Source organism: Osmia lignaria, chromosome 15, assembly GCF_051020975.1.
Source record: "Osmia lignaria lignaria isolate PbOS001 chromosome 15, iyOsmLign1, whole genome shotgun sequence".
Lineage (NCBI taxonomy): Eukaryota > Metazoa > Arthropoda > Insecta > Hymenoptera > Megachilidae > Osmia > Osmia lignaria.
This window is the reverse complement of record NC_135046.1, coordinates 1,660,709-1,681,886: the sequence shown is the minus strand read 5'-3', so window position 1 is coordinate 1,681,886 and position 21,178 is coordinate 1,660,709. Positions and strand designations below refer to the sequence as shown.

Below are 21,178 nucleotides of genomic sequence, written 5' to 3'. Positions count from 1 at the left end.
TCGATGATCGTTGCTTCGATGACGTTACCCAAATACCTTGATGTATGTACGTTTTCCAATTGACTTTTCGACGTTGTTGCTGCCATAGTTAATATAGCAACAATTTATATTATGTTAAAATCGCCTAATCTTACGTTAGATTCGTGTCACTCAATCCAAATGCAACCGAACTAATCCCAATTCCACGCATGATTCTATTACAGTGTTTGAAGAAAAATTCACTCTTTCTATCCGTAACCAATTATTTGCTATTTTTTGGCCGGATAAAAAGTACCAGTACAATTTTTTATTGAACCATTTCGCGTTCACGACGCTTTTCGTCGTGTTGCCAGCTAACAATCTCGGATTAGCGGTTCGCTAGCCCGTGTTGCGAGATAATCATTTTGCAATTAGCCGCGCAGCTGCGCAGAATCCGACGAAAGAATCGCATTGTTTTCATAGTAAAACGAATTTCGCGCGATTACCCAAGCGGACTGTGTGACGACAGCCGAGCATCCTGAAGCGTGCTATGCTGTTTCTTTGCCGGCGAGTTTCAGGAACGCCGTTTAGTCGGACAATTAATTTCACGAGCAACCAGAGAGACTCGAAACAAATTGCGAAACCTTTGACGAGTGTGAAGCTTACCGGATACTAATATATTTTCAACAAAATCTTTATTTAACTCCGATTCGAAATCTTTTTAAACGATTGTATCTTTGTGACGATTTTGAAAATTTCAGTAGTGGAATTTTATGATTGCGAAAAGTTTGGTGTTTTCTTCAGGTACTTAGCGATACATTCCGATTAAATAGTAACTTGAATCTTACTACCAGCTGCGATCACTTAATTTCCGTCAGTAATTTTCACTACCAAAATCGATCAAAATCTCTAACTTTGTAAGCGTTCAACTTAAACGCGTCGAAAATGCCGAGGAACAAGCCAACTGATGATACAAACATCGTGCCGCTAATTAATCTAGGTTATACAAGTGCAAACACGCCGAGTGATAGCGAAGAATCCATGCCTTCTATCATTTTTGCTCTCTTTTTATTATTCGACATCAAAAACAGCAGTCTGAACAATGAAGATAATAATGATTTATAGAACAAGTCCTTGACCTCTGTTAAACAGATCTTTTTAGAAGTTCTGAGGAAAAAAAATATATTTTGAGAGACTGCGCGTGGTTGCGACACGAACGAGGGGAGAATTTGTTTCAGTGAATCGAAGGGTGAGAAAGGGAGGAGGGTGAAAACCACTGACACAAGTCAGGTGCACCAATACGACCCCTGTCACATTGCTATTTACTGACCGACTGAAAGCTGAGGCTTTTTAACTGTTAAATCCATGAAAATTTTTGACAACCAGATGTATTTCCACAAATGTATAAAATGATGAATTGTTCATATTCAGAAAAGTTCAAAGTAATTCCAACACCAATAAATAAAAATTGAAAGTATCCAAAAATGACCGAAATTCGTCAGGAAATATGTAATTAACTGTTCGTATTCGATAGTCTTGATCAATGATCGTCTCACAGGGATCGCTTTTCAAGATAACTCCGGGACAGGAAAACAACATCGAAAAGTGTTTACACGGGAGAGAAGATCGACTGGCATGTTGTTTGATGTTGATTCGTTGGTGTTTGGGTGTCGCTTTGACCAGATAACGACCACTGGATGCCTACCACCCGGGCGACAACGCCAGGCGCACGTATCTCTTCTTGGAATCGTTCGGAATCGATCGAACCACTCTATAACTAAAAGCAAAAGAATCTGTCTAAAGTACAACAAGTAAAATTCACCACTTTTTATTCTGTTGCAATTGCAACACACATAAAATTTATAACATTATACTTTTAATGTTATTAAATTTATAACATTTACATTTTGGGCTTTGGTTTCCATTAAGGATATCAAAAGATATTTATAACTTGCTATGATAAATTGATTATCATATATGATAGAATTGAAACGATTCGAAGTACGGGATTCAACTGTCGAGAGGAAATCTATGGAAGGGAAAAGAGGAACAATAGCAAGCACACTTCCGGTGCAATGGCTCGCAGTATCGAGAACAATTCGAGTCGATAGTGGTATCGAAGGTGATAAGGGAACGCGATACGGTATCATTCGCGACAAAGACATAACACATCGAGCCTGATGTATATTAATTAAAGATGTGTTTACGGTCCGTTGGAACATTCGATCCTCGATCCCGAATATTTCGATTGCCGGTATCGATTCCAGCTGCGATTGCTATTTTCTTAACAAGGAGCCCCTGAATATCTGAGCATATTTTAATTAAAATGAAAAAAGTCTACCTGAAATTTTACGTACACATATTATTAAATTCGGTAGAAATTTTAAATGATAACGATTGATATCCGTTGTTCGTTTGGAAGAAGTGTCGTTGTTCGTTTTCGATTCTCTATTCATTGCGACAAGGAGCAGAATGTTCATTACACCCCTCCTATGTTTCACACATCCGTTTCCGGTAGTAGAATAATCGGTCCGCGCGGCACAATTCCTTGCCGTGTTATTTCGTGACGGATCGAGCCAGCTGTGGAAGGCTTATTTCAATTTGTAAAACTTCCAGACTAGTTTTCATACCGAAAATAACGATACAAATTGTCATGATCGTGTTTAACATACATGCATATCGTGCAAACTTGTTTTACTTGGCACGATACCGCTTACATAACCTTAATTACTTCTTCTTTTTTTATATTTCTTAGGTTATGCACGATTTCAGGTGTCTTGAACGAATGCCATATGGCGCATCTTGATCGCGTAGTATCCATATCATCGATAAAACTTAAATTAAGTCACTCGCGTTATAACATTTTAACCATTAAACATGATTGACTTGGGTATTTTATATTTTAATTCCCAAACACTTAATTTCGAACTTTTTCTACTCAATAATTGCCAATAAAATAGTACATAGAAGGCCTGCATGAAAGCACTGAATAGATTGTCCAGAAGGGGAACATTCCCGCTGGCAGAAGCGGATGCCAGAGGACCGTCGTGCAAAAAACCATGTGTATTTGTTTAATTATCAACGGTACCGCATTAACTCGTTAATTGAGTGTCAAATGGCGAGTATTGTCGTCCAGTGACACGCTTTGTGCCTCCTGTACCCCGTGTGGGAGTATCGTCGGCCCTTTTTCTCTCCCTCCCTCGCTCTCTGCCTACCCGCCCGCTTTCTTCCCGCGAGAATGCCGCATACTTGTCGCACACGCGTTAATCGCATGCACGAATAATTAGAACAATGAACGACCGGTATTATTCGCAAACAAGGCTCCCATTCAGCCTCAAACTCTCCCCATTTTCTCGGCCAAATTGTGCGGGAGATTTCCTCCCGTGAGGGAACGTCTCTCGCGCCCCGATCCTTCGCTCTTTTTGCATTCCTTTCTAGAAAAAAAAAAATAATAATAAAAAGCTCCAGTTTTAGAAGCATCGAGGACCACGAAATAGAGAGAGAGAGAGAGAGAGAGAGAGAGAGAGAGAGAGAGAGAAGGGGGGGCATGAATGAACGAGGGCTCGAATTTCGTCGCGAGGGTGAGTTCGAAGCCTGTGTTTCTTCCTTTTTGGCGTTTCAATAGGGCGTTTGTTATATTCATGTAAAAATGTGGTTAAGGGTGGGGAAATGATTGAATAAGAAATTTTGTTCTATGACAAATCAAGTTTTTAATATTTCTGCTGTCTCGTATTAATCTTTATACACCATTTAGAACGAATAAACCAGAACTATATATTCATCGAGCGGAATGAGTTGGAAATTATGAACTTTTCTATAATTAAAAATCTGAAGGATGATAAAAATTCTTTGGTTGCTAACATTGTTTGATGTTACAACAAAAGTCGCTTTAAGAATCGCGTGGTTGATAAAGCCGAGGTTAAACCAACGCTGTCGCCCGTTATTTAATTAACTTCTTTCGTAACAAATTCATTAAAACGGTCCATTGTCGCGATAACGTTTAACGCAAAGTGTAATCAATTTTTTCTTCGAATCTTGCTTGTTTCACGTTAAACCAATAATCGCATTAATATTGTAATATTAAGATCAACAGTATTAATGTCTAATAAATTAAAGTTTAAAAAAAAATATTTTAATCAAACACAAATTCAAGTCCGATAATGTTCAAGTAAAAGAAAAAAGGAAAGAAAAAAGAAACGAAGAGAAAACGTTAAAGAAAAGGAAACAAATCACCGCGAACGAACGATGAAAAGAGTCTCCGGTAATCACCCCTCGAACCACCCCCACCCCCGAGGCAATCTTCTCATTATAAGTCAGGCCTTAATCTTCATTTGATTTTCATTTCGTATCGAGCTTGTTTGTCGCTTCGAGCCAAAGGGTACTTAGAAAAGAGGAGGGTTGGTAGAGGCATCGACGCTACGGATAGAAGGTGGATGGTTGGTTAGGGGGGTGGTTACGGGGGGGAGGGTTGAAGGCGAGCATATTGGCGCCGGTATACTATAGTGAATTCAATTTAACGGGGAAGCAGGGAGACGAAACGGGGCCTGCACTCGATATTTATTATATGCCGTTGCATTAATTACCGCGGTCGCATTCTTCGAGTCGTCTCCGGCTGACGGGACTCCTTTATCTTGCCTTGATAATAGTGATAACGAACCTAATTATTAGATCTCGCGAATCATTAGCGGCACGGACTTAATAAATTAGGCGAGCGCCTCGTTGCCTGGCCGGCTCGACGAAACGGGATTTAATTAATTCCGATGCGTTAATACGCCGATCTTCAACCGGAGTGTCTTCGACGTTTTTCTCGCAATTCAATGGGATTTGTTCGATTGATTCTTCAATCAGCTCTTATATTTCAATCGATAATCCGTAATAACTCATTTGTGGAATTCAGAATTTTTTAACAACTTAAAGTATGTTTGCAATGTATATAAAAGTTAAATCTTAAAGATTAATTTGAGATTATTTTTAGTTCCTCTTTTCTGTTAATAATTTACAACAATTAGTTTATGGAAATTAGAATTTTACAGCTGCTTAGCTACAGTAGAATTAAAATCTTTTCAACTCATTTTCCAAAACTTCGTTTTTCAAAAAATAAAAAGAATCAGTGAACTAACAGAGATAAAAGCGTGATAAGGCAGTAGTAGAGAGACGTCTCGTTACAATTTTCCACAATTTTAAATCTCCGTACCATCTACTTCGCATATAATTCACCCTTGCGCTGTAGTTTCGTTCGTCCGCGAGGTATCTCTGTCTGTCTGCGTGTCGGTCGGTCTATCCTCCTGGAGGATTTTTCGCAAAACACAGAGCCGTGTCCGCGGCGGAAATTAGACGCTCGCGGGCCGGCTTTAAAATAATTAAAATGTGCCGGGGCAAAGACAAAAGCCCCGGTTACCTACCCATCAGAGGCCCGTTGACGATGTAAGGGTGGCTCGGAGGCGAGGAAAGAACGGCCAGCCGTGGGCGTGTAGGATAGGGTGGGGGTGGTCTGATAGGCGAACGAAGAAAAACACAGACTTGATCAAAGTGAAGTACGCATTACCAGCCATGTGGGTAATTATCCTGGACCTTTACATTAACCCCTTTCCCGCCGTCCGTCGCTTTTCTACTTGCCTCGCCACCCCCTTCCCTTCTTCCTTTCCGTCGGATCTCACCGAAAATCCACCCCGTTCTCCCGTCTCGAATTCACCTCGTCTCCGCACGCGTGCGCCTCGCAAAAAGAACCGGGATCTGGGAGAGGGATTCCGGACGCTACCGGACGAAGAGTGATTTAATTAATTTGATTGAGAACGTTAATGCCCGGCTCACAAAATAATATCTAAATGAATTAATACTCGCGGTGAAAGGAGACCGACGTCAGCGGCGCGGACAGAGAATGAGAGGCGAAACGGGGGTGGCTGAAAGATGTGCGAGAAAACGACGCCCAAAAGAACGGAGAAAGGAAGAGAGTCCTAATTAGCTAAGTAAAGCTGTCGCATTATCGCTTATTTTCACCCAACCATCCCACCCTCGCCCCTATCTCCTAGGTTTTCCCGATTCACGTGCAACTTCGACAGAATGATCATGCGGTTCTTGTTCCCTCTTTTTTGTTGGCAAGCTTTTTTGCTGCAACGTGTCTCCCGATTACGATCGACAGGATAAGAGATCGGGAGATAGCTACTGGTATCAAGGAAATTGCTTTCACGCGAGTATAGAACTCCCTGTGACGTTCTGGGACAAAAGAGACACGATGGACTATCTAGGTGGAAAATATGCAGACTAGACTCCTGAATGAAGATTCTGAAATTCATAATTTGGTAGTTTGTAGGGAAATTAATTGCACCGGTCTATAATTCATACCTGGAGTACACGTGCCCCAAAGAGCAGGGAAATGCCAAGAAATAAAAAACCAAGACATAAGCGAGCTAGTAGCATCCAGTAGCCCAGACATAATCCTTAAACACGTTCGCCCAAGGAAACAAATATGCCTGGTCTATGGATGCCGGAACGAAACTCCTGAGACTCGAATTTTCTTGTGAAAAGAAGGGCGCCAACTGGGAAGAAACGGGTCGGTGCGGGGGTTGGCGGAAAATCGCTTCTACAGACGGGAGATTTCAAAGCCGAGAACGACGAGCAGGGATGGTGGGGGTAGGGGGTCGCTGAAGAGCGCGGGGCTGGGTGCGGAATCAAAGGGTTGCCGAGCTGCGGGAGTCGAGCTCCCGTAGCGTACTCGGTTAATTATCTTTATCAATCATTAGAAATCCATTCCTCAAAAGACCTCCGGACGATTTTATCGTTTAACCTGTTCAATCCTTGCAGTCGCAGCGCAGCTCGTGTGCGAGACGGAGGGGGTGGCATTCGTAGGGATGAATGCGTTTGATGTCGCGCTTCGTTGCTCGCGACTCGAGAATTCAGGCAAAAGAAACAAACAACCGGTTCAGGAGAAGTTTCTAGCCTGAACGAGTCAGGGCTGCACGATTTCGTTTAATCGGCAACGCCACTCGAGCCCACCTTTGAATCGACTCCGCTTCGATTCAAATCGATTCGAATCGAAACCCTCGTCCAACCAACCATTCACAAACACACACACTTCAATAACGAGTGTGGAAACAGCGAGAAGGAAGTAAGTAAGGGTGAATATTGAAAGGGGTAAGGGTAGAAAGTGTTTCGATCAGTTAGTATATTTCCATTTTTTTTATACATTACTATGTGTTGCATTGTTATTTGCTAGGTACACCCACACTAAATTGATAAGGAAAACAAGTCGTTGTACTTGTACGTAGTAGATGGCGCTAGTACCAGTTATAGGGTATGAATTCTAACCTCAGTATCAATTACAAAACTAACCTTACTTTACTGAAAGGGTCCTTTATTGATCTTATCAATTGATCTTATCGATCTTATCAATTGGTTGCGAAAGGGTTAAAGGTGGGATTGAAAGTTTCGTCCCGGCAGTCTTTGTTTAAAGGAAAAAAGAGGGAGGGTAACAACAGGAAAAGGGTATACCGAGAAACGCTCGTATTCTCATCGAGTAATCAGCCTGTCTCCTGAGAGACCTTTTTGAAGTTTCCCGCGCCTATGGATCGGCTGGTTCGGCTACGTGGCTCTGTGTCGAGTTAAAATTCTTTCGGTAAAAGGCGCGCCGTCCTTCGGGAATTGCGATGGCGACGATGAACTCTCAGCCAATTCGCGGCACGAAATTTCTGTGGGAACGTAGCCCTGGCACGCGTTACGTCTCTCATGTAACTGTAACAACTTACGATTATTTTATTTCTTCTTCTTTTTTGATTCTTCATAAAAGTGTACCTTGTAAAAAAAAAAGAAATGAATTTCAGTCGATTGTATTTGACTCTACTTTTCAGAGCTGCCAATTAAATAGCGCAACTGATAATTGTTTGAAAATACTCCGAATTTTCTTCAATTTGTGATTTGGCTCACCACTGCCTACCATAGTATTTCAATAAGTAGCATGGAGGTTCAGAATGATCCGTTGGTGAGTAAAGATGAAAAAGTCGCAATCGTGAAGTGTATCACGATAGTGTTTCCTTATCGAGACGGTCGTAAATCGCATTCCGACGTGTTTCAGACAGAGAAAGAGGTGTCACAGTCCTCGACACGAATCGCGGCCGACGTTATCAGGGCACAACAATAAATCTATTGGCCAACGGATCATCGGGTGCCTCGTGGTTCGTGGAAAGGCGAAAATTTACTGGCGCCCCACGTCGAACCTTAAACGTCATCCGTTTGAACTTGGAAGCTGCCTGATCGCGTACGCTTCGGAATTTTACCTTGAGATATATGACAAGATATATCTGAGCTTACTCTTTGTTCAGGCATTAACAAAGTTCAACGATTCGCGATTTACTTGAATCCTTCCTTCATTCTTTCTTTCTGAAGGAAATTTTTTTCCTTCTTATGCAAAGGTGATTAGAGTGAATGTTATGTTCGTTAAGAACAAAGCAACGAAGATAGATACACAATTTAACAAAGGAAATTAGCGATTTCAAATAATTCAATCCTATCGAACCACCGGAAATAAGCCCCGGTTCGCGATTGCAATCGTAATCTTCGCGGTTCGCTTCAATGCGAAGAAATTAAGGGAATTGAATTAACCAGAACGGGAGAATTTTCATTATCGGGAAAATTGGCAATTTTCCACTGTTAAGCGCGTAACGCCCGATTCTTATGCTACTCTCTGCGGAAAGAGGGTGGGTTCACCGGCTGGGAGGAGAGGGAGTGAGGAAACTCGCTTTCGATGTCTCGGTTAATTAGTATTGCTCGTACGAGAGAATTCCATCGTTGATCCCTGATGGGTGAGTCGCGTTTATTCGATTACTTAATTTTTAACAGCCCTTCGCTTCGCAAGAAAGAACAAAGTGGCGTGCAGGTGAAAGGATAATCGAGGGTTGAAACAAGGGGTTGACGCTCTGTAATACTTAAAAACTACAAAAGGATATAGCCACTTCGAGACCGAAGAAATGAATAAAAGATAACGATTTTTATTTAAGTCTTTCAATTTTTAATTTCCAAAAAGCTTGATCAATTGAATAATAAATAAAATTCGATTGAAATTATAATTTTATGATCGCATTTATAGGTATAAATATTCTGGTTAAAGCGAAGCTACAATGTTACCAATGACAAACACTAGTAGCCTGACTATTGCTTACTCATCGCTATAATTAGCGATATTCGTGTTGATGTATATATATAACGATTCGATTCGTTCCAAGAAACAATCTTTCGATAGATCTCTCCTCTGGTTGCACGTAACATTAAATAAACGAGTCCGTTTCCGAAAAAGAAGCCTCGAAGACTAATGTTGTTCACGAACAGCGTCGACAGGAATTCGACGATTACTAGTGACTCATTTCTTGGCAAAACACTTCTTACCTCATTTTATATCGTTTTGACAGACTTTTGCTAAATCTCACACTACATTTCACGTAAATTTCAACATTGATTACTCAACTACTTTTATCATTTTCCGATTTTCAATCCCGTTTAAATTAGTGGAATTTCAGTTTCTGAAATTGATAAATTTATTAGCAGAAAGAAATATTTCTCATTAGCAATTTTATCACCATCATATCTTCAGTCAGAGTATTAATTTTTTTTCTAATTTAAATTACACCAATATTACAGCAGCTGTCAACTGCCCTCGCGTCTTCGTCAAAGATACGTGCACCTTCATAGCAAGCAGAGAGGTTACGTTCTCTCCTCGACACGTGTATCGTGTCCCTATACAGACGCATACTATCCTACCAACTTCTGATTAGAGGTAGAATTAATGATTCGAAAATCAATACAGGCCTCGTCCTCCCGCGAGTATTAAGACAGTGCGGGGGCTGATGGTATCCAAAGACGAAGAAGAAGGCGGGTGATGGTGTACGGGCAAATGAGGAAGAAGGGAGCTCGGTATGAAGCGAAACTAGAGGGTTTTGATGGTGGTAGTATATCTGTCGCGAGGGGTGAGGGTGCAGCTCGTTTCAGGATCTACTATTTTGTCACCAAACCCTTCCTCAGCCTTTGATAACTAATTAGTGTTTTACCTCCTCCGCGCGCGCGCGCGCGCGGTCCCTGCGGCCCTCTTTTATCGTCCCAATCAGGGGACGGCCTGGAAGGAAACCCTTTTTCATGCGAAGGCGCATCGACGTTTTCCGAGCCCTCGAAAAAGATGAGAATCAAAGGATTTGAAAAGCGAAGCGTCAAAAGTGCGGGGCAAGGAGGACGAGCATGGACCAGAGGGAGTTTGTTAAGCGGAAAAACGAAAACTACAGGGACGTCAGGGATCAAGGACTAAGTAGATCAACGTTGATCCTTGCGAGAATACGATTAAATGAATTCTTTCTGTCTTCATGGCTTTCGATTTTGCACGGCTAGTTTTCAGCTTAGCACATTTACTCGTGGACCAATTTTTACCCTTTCGGATGTTTTCTGTCTCGCTTCATCGTTTGATAAATTATCGCTTTATCTTTTGTTTAGAAATGTAAATAAGGGACGAAGAAGATGCAGGAAATTAGCAACGAGACGAAGCAAAATTAAAATCGAACGAACGCGAACAATTAAATTCCTGGATTGATCGAGGGAAGAGGATGGGTTACATCCTCCTCGAAGTAGCCACGATAGGGGTGCGGGTGTCGCGAGCGAGCAGGATCCATGGGAAAAAAAGGGGTGGTTGACGGTTGTACGCAGAGGAAACTGGCCGGACCAGGCGCCATAAATATCGCTGCGTTCTTATATTTTCATCACGGCCATCATTAAAATTTATGTTATGATCAGAAGTGCGCGTATATATCAGAGGACGCGTTCCGGCGTCGCGGCGCGGCTAACGGCGCTGGCTGCGAGGGTGGGCCAGGCGGTAATATTGTAATCTATGTGTGGAAGAACGCGGGAAGAGAAGCAGAGGAGAGATGAAAAAGTGGCTTCAATGGCAGCCAACACCGTTGTAAGGGGGTAGTTTTCGGTCGAACGGAGGAGGTGGAAGAAGGGTGCCGAACGGAAACAATGACGTCTATACCAAATCCCTGTTTCTACCCTCTCCCTCTGGCATGCTCTGCCATTAGACTCCCGTGGTGGTCCTATAAAAATATAGCCCCGTATTGTACTCGCTCAGGTACCGATACCACTAAAAGTCCTCCCTGTCTTTGACACATATATCTTCGTACACGGGTTACTTTTACATACGCATGCTGTCGATTGCTCAGTTCTTTATAAAAAAGATAAGAAAACAAATATTACACAAGACATTTCAAATTTATTCTTTATAGAGATACTGTCAATTAAATCTAAAGTTAGGTTAGATTTCCATGATCAATGCTGCATAAAAAAATGGACATAGATATGTACATCAAAGGAACTGCCTAATAATGAAGGAATTTGATAAAGACCTTTATTAGAAACAATGTAGCGCCATCTAAAATCAATGAAGACCGTAATTCGAAATAACGAAATTTCAAGAGGTTAATGGCGAAAAAGGGGGGTAGTCTGATAGAAAATCTGAGGACAGAAAGAGAGGAGTAGATGAGTCGGTTCAGATCACAAAGATGATTCGCTTTTGGCGTACCGCCATTGTCGTCCGTTGGACCGAGCAGAATCGAAATGGCAAACGGTAACTCGATTGGCCGGTTCGGCCTGTACACGGATTGCGAATTATTCCTCGTGTGGTGCCGCGATCATTTCGCGGCCAAACAATCGTGATCGATTCATGCAAATTTCAACAATCACCCTGCCCACCAGCTGCCGTCCCTTTCACTGGTTCCGGCGTATCAAGTCCTCCATTGTCCGAAGCGAAATTCGTTTGTTGCGCGTGCGGCCCAATCCCCAAGAGTTTTACGCTCGGAAAAAATCGGCCTCGGCCTGAACTGATCGTTTTCTTCTCTCTGTTTTATCTGAAAGCGCTGCTACCGATTATCAATCATTTCTGTTACACCATAAATTAATTACTTAAAATTGTTCACCAAATAATAGTTTACTTTGGAGACTTTAATTAAAAGCATGGCGATGAACGCCATATGCAGTGAAGCGGCAAGAGTATCACGTGACGATTTTTCTGAACGATCCCGACCCCTTTGTATGACCGTATTGGAAGAGGAAGTAGACACCAACGCTTCCTAGGAACGCCGGCTGAAAGAAATAGCCCGTTTCTCTCTTTCCGCAGCACATGATCACCAATCTTTTTTTTTTCTTTTCTCTTTTTTTTTTCTTAGAGCCATCGTGATTTATTAGTGGATCGCGCGTGAGAATATCTCGGGTGCTGACTCGCACGTGTGTCTGGAATTTGCTGAGGGAATGATTGCTGCATTGAGAAAAAGAGATTAAAAATAAGTCTGAGACCTAACTTCCAACAACTTAACAAACTCGTATTATATAATTAACACGTATGGTACTAAATACTTTTGCCAAATGAACATCAATAAAAAATTGCGAAATTGGGAAACACGTGCTTTGGCAATTTTTATTTTTGAAGTTTGATATGTGGTTGTACCTAACCTTAATTGAGCCCAAATCCCAAACTTGACTTTGATCTCTTTATTTCGTAATTTCGCTTCAAAAATTTGCAACATCGATTAGCTTGGCTTGATTTAAACTCAATCATCCCTTGAGGGCAAAATACGAGACATCTTTAGGGTATGTAAGACCGTATGTCGAAGGACTTGAAAGAATGGCCGTGTCTAATGATGTTTAAGAAGGGGCTTTAATTTTTCATTAGGACCACAGGGAACATCAAAGGGGTTCCTCGGTTTTTTAACCGATGCCTTCGGGGCTAAGTTCCCCGGGATACTGACGTCCCCATCGTTCCTCGGTATTGTCGTCGAGTTTTCGCCCAACTTCCATCTGAACCCTTCATCCACCACCCCCGAGACAACGTATTGACATTTCTTAAATATTACCGTACAGCCGTGTTCTTATTGGAAGACACGTCCTCTTTGTCGCCCTCTATTCGAGCATGGTCCCACACGTGGGAACCTGTGCCACATGGAGTGCCGTCCTCGGCACACATGCTTCGAAGAAAAGCAAACGGAGGGACACGGTCGATGACCCTCCGAAAAGTATCTCGAGAAGAGGAGAGCGTTTATTGTCCTACGATTAATGGACCTCCCAGACCGTCAGCTACCGGCAAGAACTCCTGGGTCACGTGCTTTTTCTTCGTGTCTACAGGCGGTTTTTCGATCAAGATCAAGGACTTCTTTTAATGATTGCGAACAATTTCATATCGTTTTAGGGACATACATATACCTCGAGGTTCTCTGAGGTCCTTGCTCAGAAGTTTGATTTAGTGTATAACGTGAATTAAATATTGACCGAAATTTTGAAATTTGATATGAAACTTGAAAGGCTCTATCCTTCTGGGCCCCCTTTTTTGTCACCGTTCATTTCCCAAATGCACTTAAGTCCACACATTTGGTTGACCCAGAGTCAATTTCAATAACCGGGCATAACCTCAAATCTAACCTAACCTATGTTCTATTTCAATCACTTTCATTCATTTTAACTCATTAGTACCCAAAAGTTGCAATTTTTCTTCTCTAGTATGCACAAGGCTGCGAAATTGTGACGCTTTAGCGACTACTACCAATTCAGTCGTCGCCAATCGGCTACGCCATTTAATCAGATCGAAACAAAGAGCACTCTCTCATCTGTTCCTCTTTGCGTTTCTGCAGTGTACAAAAAGTGTCCCGAACAAAACACGAATTAGCATCGATGGTATTCTACTCTCGACGAAGAAAAAAAAAAAAAGAGAAAAACTGAAAGCAATATTGGAAGGGGTGGGTGAGAAGATCGTAAGAGGGGTCGAACGGTATTCTCTTTCGCGACTTGTGTATGCTTCGAGTATTTCCCGCCGCATATTACACAGTACGTACCCGGGACTTAGAGCCGGTCGATATCTTAATAATAAATACAAGAGGGGTTCACCCTGATGGCTGGTTGGTGTGAGATTGAAGAAGGGGACTATGGGGAGGTGATTGGGGGGAGGGTTAGGTGGTGGTGAAACGGCGCCACGGTGCGATAAACAGAGACAGACTGCGATAGATAGGGTAGCGAGAACGAAGGAGGATACGAGGGGGTTGGCGGTGAGTTCAAGAGAACTCTGGGGGGGTTGGAGATCATTCGCACCTCGAGGTGTAATGAGAAAATTTGAAATATCACGACCGTCTCTTGCCTCCCGTCCCAAAAAAAAATGTATATAACCGCGCCGGTAGTCATAAACGGCTGATCCACCCTACCACCCCCTTGGTTACCCCACGGGAGATTATAAAGACGACTGGTGTAAGGCCTTCCTCCCTTTCTTGCCACCACATTATGCTACCATGGTATTCATGATGTTGACTACGATCTTGAGTACATGTATTTGTTAAAATTTGGTAATTTTCTAAATGTATGTATGTATTTATTTAACGATTTGATAATTATGTGCAGTCGTAATCAATGTCTATCGATAAGGAACGCTTTTTCGATCGAATAAAAATCTTTTAGAATTGTACATCTAGTTATGCAAAACAGGAAAAATATTTTTCACGGTTTGTATTTATAGAGATAAAAATAACGCATAATCGTGCAGCATTACAGCGTGTCAAAAGTGGTTACAAACGAAATGGCTGGTAGTATCACGCGAATATGGAAACTGAAACCGAAGCCGCGGTAAAACATGCCCGTAAAAGTAAGCGGTGCATTTCATGCTAATTAGATGTTCGTTTTAGTGGTTTGTATAAATTACTTTATTTGCCTGCTTCCGGAATGTCGCGATTTTTTCTTTCCTTCAAAAAAGAAGCGGGAGGGAATAGCGTGGCTTACGGTCGTTAGAATTTATTTCAACGACTCGAACACCATAGGAACGTGTTTGACTACTAAGAATGTACATTTTGCAGTCAAACTTTAGACGAAAATTAATAAATCGCTTGAAAATAAATTTAATTAATTTATTTTGTAAAATAAACTCAAACATTCCCAAACATTCGGTATATATATTTTTTTTTCATAGTTCTATATTAAGAATTCGTTTGAAGTTAATTTTCAAGATGTATAGTCCGTTCTTCGTCGAAGAGAATTTTTCTAAGGAAGCAGAAGTGGATGGGTGCAGGTCACATCGAAATACACATCGATCCCGCCGGAATTCCCGATGCCTCCCGAGCATTAGTCAACCGTCACGAAATAAATAGTAGAAAAGAACGGGACACGTTGATGATTCGGGGCTAAGGGTAAAAATAGAAAGTCGCGCGACGCCAGGGGGTGGGTGTACGAGCCGCGAGGGAGGCTGATCTATTCGGGATATTCTGCCGCCGGAACACAAAGAATGCTTGGCGTTTGACGGCCTCGACACCGCGCGTCGCCAGCTGCGACACTCGCATGCCGTGTGCTCGCATTCGCGCGCGTACACTACTACCACCAGACTAAGCACGCGTGGTCATTGTTGATAGATTGTTTCGTTTCAAGATTCTAATGACCAGAAATTGTTTAATTTTGAGATTCTTGAATAAAAAGATCAAAAATATTAATTTGCATGTCAATACAGTGTGCTTCTAAATTAGGTTAAATTAAGTGTCTTCCTAATTAAGGATACATCTACATTTAGGCTTAGAATACGTGAAAACCATCAACGGAAGACAGAAACTCGATCGATGCCCTGGCCGGTTGATCCGAAAGTGCGTGACCACCCGGCCTAAAAGCAGCCCCCTTCGAAGCAGGTTCTTGTACACGTCGGAACCGTGCAATGAGCCGCGATTCCCGTATATCGAATCGGTGAGTGGCGATCGATCGATGCTCAGAACACTGTGTGCAACTTGGATAACCGTCAATTTACGAAAGGGGTGTAAGACGAGAGTCGGACCCAAGACGAAGCGGCTAGGCTGTGATCGAACGCCTCCCTTCTGCTCTCAGGGTCGAAAGGCGACCACGTAATCGTTGCTGTCTGACGTTCGAATCGAACTGGATATTTTTAAATTACCTTTGCCATGGTTATGGGGGTTAAAAGGATAATATAGCTTTTAAAGAAAGAATCACCTTCGAATAGACGTTAATTCAAATAAAATTGGTCCAAACGATACTCCAGTAATTCACGTTAGAAATTAAGGTTCTTTCAAGCATACTGGATAGTCAAAGACGATTGAAGTAATCGAAAGAGTGGAAGATTCGTTCGAGGTTTCCGTAATCCGGTAACTTAAATTCTTAACAGCCGATTGTTGATAGAACAACGACAAAAGCAGCGTCGTTAGGAACGTTCAAAGAAGCCATTATCTTTCAACGACTTCCGCCGCTAATGTGACGATCGCGGGCGGACGATCTTTATCGGCGATCTTCTCAATCCTCTCCATCAGCCTCGGTTCTCTTCCCCGTCCCTCCCTCGCCGTTACAATCATCTAGTATAACGTGACAAATACGCAGGATGAGACTCGACAGCCTATCGATACTCGCCCGCCATTCCAATGAACGTGCATCGTGCACTCGGATATGTATTTATGCTTCCCGTATCATTTCGTAATTATCGATAACATCGTCAAGGCTTTTTGCAGGAAACAATGGGTCATTACTAACTCCCTCTTGTCTGCCTTCTTCTTATTCTACTTCTTCTTTTACGCCGTCACTTCTGTTTTCCCCTTAGTTCGTTTCTCTTTCAATACTTTAAGCACCACCTGATCCGTGAATGTTCATTTTGATTGTTCGACATTCTTTTTCGCAAATTTTTTGGGAATTTTAGATTAGCATAACGTGAACGTGTTTTAGTATATGGAAAGGTTGAGAAGCACTAGCATAGAATATTCCGTGTTACCGTGCGATTCCAATAGAGAAGTTGGAGTTACCATTTCGCGGAACGATCGATCAACTTCGATGCATCGAGCAAAAAACTGACGTGGACTTGTTGCCGACAGTACACGCGGTGTTCCGATACCTTGCCATCGAATTCGCAATTACTTTAATTGCTTCCAGATGCCGATTGATGGCTTAAACATATGCCGTGGCTATACAGATTGGTTTGAACCATTTCAAAGGGTGGGATGGGGTCGCATGTGTTTGTCATTATAGCGGAGCAATGATTTTATCGTATACGAATGTTTCCTTCGTTTCTTCCTCTCATTTCTCTTGTACATTCTGACTAAGAAAGAGCCATTTTGTATCAAGAATATTGATAAAATGTCGGTACTCGACACAAGTGCCATTTTTTAATTTCTCTAGAAATTAGCGTTAATGAAACATTTAAAAAAGACACGTTCTGATCATCTGTAGTTTTAAAATTAAGTAGAATTTCTTGTAATCGGTTGATCTAATATGGCGTATGTTTGTTTTCAGAGGGCGACACTGGCGGAAAAAGAAGTGTCCGCGTTGAAGGAGCAACTAGCCGCCGCGAACGACGGCAATTCGAAGACTGAGGGACATAAATTGTCTCAGACACCACAGGGAAGCGATCAGCAGCAGGTACACGATGCCAGCAATCCCAGGAGGACGCCGAACAGCAACCTGGAGCAGGAATTGCAAGCGAAGGACAAAGAGGTAAGTCTCAAATTTTCGAGAATTTCATGAAATTAATTGTGACCGGAGAAGCCGATACTAATTATTCCTAGGGATTAATAATTCAGTGTTACTTCATATTAATTTTGAAAATAGATTCCTTCGACAATTGTAGACAGCACCCATTTTCTCCGAGTATAGTCTTTGAAGCGTTAAAGTATGAAAAGTGGCCAATAGGGTTAACACGTTCGATTCTCACCCCTCATGATTCTGTAATTCTGTTGAACTGTTGCACGTGGAGGTTTCCGGTGCGTGCGCGTCGAACTGAATGACTGACGTACTCGATAGAGAAGGCACGTGGTTACCCTCCCTCATCCCCTGTTTCACTGCTTGTCTCTCCCTCTCTACCCCATCCGTATTTTCTCAGCGGATCGTACGCAGGAAGCACGCGCGCACCAGCCGGTGGAATTCACCCCCTACACACCCCGTCCGAGTGCACTTCACCTTCCCGATTCGCGATAAACGGCTCGAATCACGCTTTCGGTAGGCAAAGTGTGACTAATGGCAGTCGGCGAACCGACGGAATTGGTAATGAAAGAAGATCATAAATAGGAGTCGGTGTATCGATGAATATTCATGCGGTGCCAAACGAGGAGAATCTCACTGGAGATTCCTTTTTCTTTTTTTTTTTCATCGACGACAATTTGACAGCGTTGAAACGAGACCGTGATGAATCGAATCCAGATTTGCTTTCAATTTTTATTCCCATTGATTGAAATCACCTAAGGACTCGTGACAAATTGATGATTCTAGGGGCGGATTTAACCCTTTGAGTGCGCAAGAGGCACACGGGGTAGCCACAATAATTATTTTAAAAAATATTTTTCATACAACACTAAAAAAAAAAATCTTCTTTTCCCTTTTCAATAATTAATGTAATAGTATTGTTAAGCTGTATAACACAACATTTCACAACGAGTTTCAATAGAATATTTATTTACGTGAGTGCTACTTGATTCCAACGAAACGGTGCGTAAGCAAGAGATTGATACAGATCCACGAATGCATGTTAAACTAGATCCTTATCTAACACGTGATCGCTGATTTAGCAATCTTTGCCCTTTTATCTTAATTACACGGCTACGTCGTCAATTTCTCGCGATATCGTGCACCATTTTTCTTTTCGAAACGTAGAAGCATTAAACCGTTCTATGCTTTTCATTTAACGATTCATTTATTTATTTAACAAGCATTTTTTAAATACGAATAAGCTAGCGAACTGAAAGCTTGAAATTTGATATTTAACTATTGTATCTCGAAGTGCCATTTATTGTATACTTTACCCTCCATCTTGAACGTTGTGTGACTTCTTTCATAATTTACAATTAAAAGCAAGTTTTCAGTGATTTTTATTAAATAAAAAGTGCTAACCACTTAATTATAAAATATCTTCATTACAACAAATATAATTTAAAAAAGACTTTAATGACGATACTTGTCGAACAACAAGTTTCTATTTTTAATTTATTTCAATAAGTGAACAGATAAGAAAAGTTCTGCTTTCCTGGCCAGTACTTCAGACAATCGGAAAATCTTCGCAAACTCGAATGTCCTCGATATAAAATGATGACTTCGCGTTATTTATAACTGAAATACGTCAGTCGCCGTGGTAGAAAGCATTTAACTGTACTTTTCACGAATCTGCTTTTTAAAAGATACTCTCATGGGAACAGGAACAATCATCTATTCTGCTGTAATTGAAAACTTTCCTGCTATTGACAAGCAAGAAGAATGATTTCGATTACATTCTATGTTTAATGAATCAGCGAAGAAGTTAAAGTAAAATGAGAATATTGAATTTGAAAATAAAAAACTTTTCTTGTTTCGTAGAAGTACCTCCAGAACCCCGAAAGTAGGGAATTATCGAACAGTTGCTGGAGACGCAAATCCCTATCAATTGATATTCTCATCGTCGGCACAACCATTAATACCCACCCCCCTGTCCGCCGAAGATAATCGAACACCAACTCCTTCCCCGGCAACGTTGTCGCATTATTTACTCCTCATTATCGTGTCCGGGCCAGTGGCCCATCTACGGTGTTCCCCTTCACCATTTCCACCCCTTAATCGGGAAATAATAAAAATCATCCCCGTCGCGTTCACGATGGCTTCTCGATAAAGACATTGTCCGCGAAGTAAATTCTTATCCGTGAAAAGGCGTCGTTGTCGTTCAAAAGAAGGGAGTTGTAGTTGTTTCGTCCACCCCTTCGATACGGGGTGGAAAAAGGAGTCACGAGAGGAGGGTGGAGGGGGGAGTGGATTATCGGCTTCGAGATTACAACAGGCTGAAGCAAACGATTTCCTTCGAAATACGGGAATACCGTAGTAGCAGCCGGTGCAAAGTGGCGGTGCAAAGGGGTTCGAGGGTGGAGAAAAGGGGGTGCGGCATTATTGGCTCTAAGCAGGATACTTATTGAACTCTTAGCGGTGTTTTTATCACTCCTTTCTCGCGAGCGTGCGCCGCTTTTAAGTGTTTTCGCCTTTGTTTAAAAGATTTGCTCCCGTGCCGCTCGCATTATGCACCCCTCCTCGTAGGGCGCAAGAGGTTCTTACAAGACTCTCAGCTTCGTAAACCGTGAGTGAAGGGTTTGACCATTTTGTGTCCTCCTTTTTCTCTTTCTTTTATACCGACAGAAATGTAGGAAGGGGTAACTTTGAGATTTTTGAGACGTATCATTTTTAAAACGGCTGATATTGATATAATTTGAATATAACAAAGCATCGTAACCTCGCCCAGGCAATTAAGACCCCACCGGCTCTAGAATCGTCTGTGGCCTCGGTAAATGATTGACAAGCGCATTCGCGACACTAGTCGCCGAAGTCTTTGATCTGTACAAGGAAAAATTTGAACAGATTCAGGACGAGTCATCCTGGTTGAAACGAGCTCGCAATTAGGCTGCTAACGACTTCGAGCGAGTGCGTTTTCTCGGTTTCCAGGCGCGTTTCACGCGAGTCGAAGAGGCTGGCATCGTGGAGAGATGAAAGAGAGACAACGCGCCGCCGATGCCAACACAAATACGCTCGGCGAGTGTTTCAAAACACGTTGGCTAATGTACGGAGAGCGATAGATCAAGAAATAACCGAGAACGCTATTTGCACTCCTCCTAAGACGGTGAAACAGAATCTTTGTAACTACGAGACTTCCTGCATTATCGGGACATCCGTCACTAGATTGTCTTTCTTCAAAATACATGGCTAAACAGAAATTGACGGTACGTCCCCTTTTGTTTTGAACACGTATTCCTTCGGGGCAGAAGGTTTTATTGGAAACATTTGATCAAAAGAAGAGGTTAAAAACCTAAATAGAATTTAATTTTGAGGTTATGACAAATGGCGCTATAAATGTACTGGTACGCCACATGAGTTACTGGCCATTTTTGGTACTAGCATCCTTCCTTGTCAATGTCACAGTGCAAGATATATAGCTTTCTTTTAATTAATACTTTCTATAATTTCCAATTGAGTGTCATCTTAATTCATCATATGTCATATCCTCGCACCTGTTTAAGCATCGCAAACAACGCACCGCCCAAATAACTGGTCCCAATGCTCGTCTCCATCTTAAATCTTCGAACATTCTACCAGCACATTGTGCATCTATTTTTATCAATAATTACCATCAGCGTCGGTCACGTGGACGACGAAGCCATCGCATCGCGAAGACATCGATGGCACGGCCATGCTGTTAGCGCCGGTAGGCCAACCGCTTGTCCCTGCCACGATATTACCGTAT

At 42.0% G+C, this 21,178-nt stretch overlaps 1 protein-coding gene across 6 annotated transcripts in view; it reads left to right on the top strand.

The window, feature by feature from the left end:
- cut (homeobox protein, cut) overlaps positions 1-21,178 on the top strand; it is a 96,355-nt gene that overhangs the window by 28,619 nt on the left and 46,558 nt on the right. For all 6 annotated transcript variants that reach the window (XM_034315658.2, XM_034315656.2, XM_034315657.2 and 3 more), the window contains exon 3: positions 17,227-17,427. In XM_034315658.2, the coding sequence (XP_034171549.2) occupies positions 17,227-17,427 (201 nt within the window). The remainder of the gene's footprint in view (positions 1-17,226; positions 17,428-21,178) is intronic.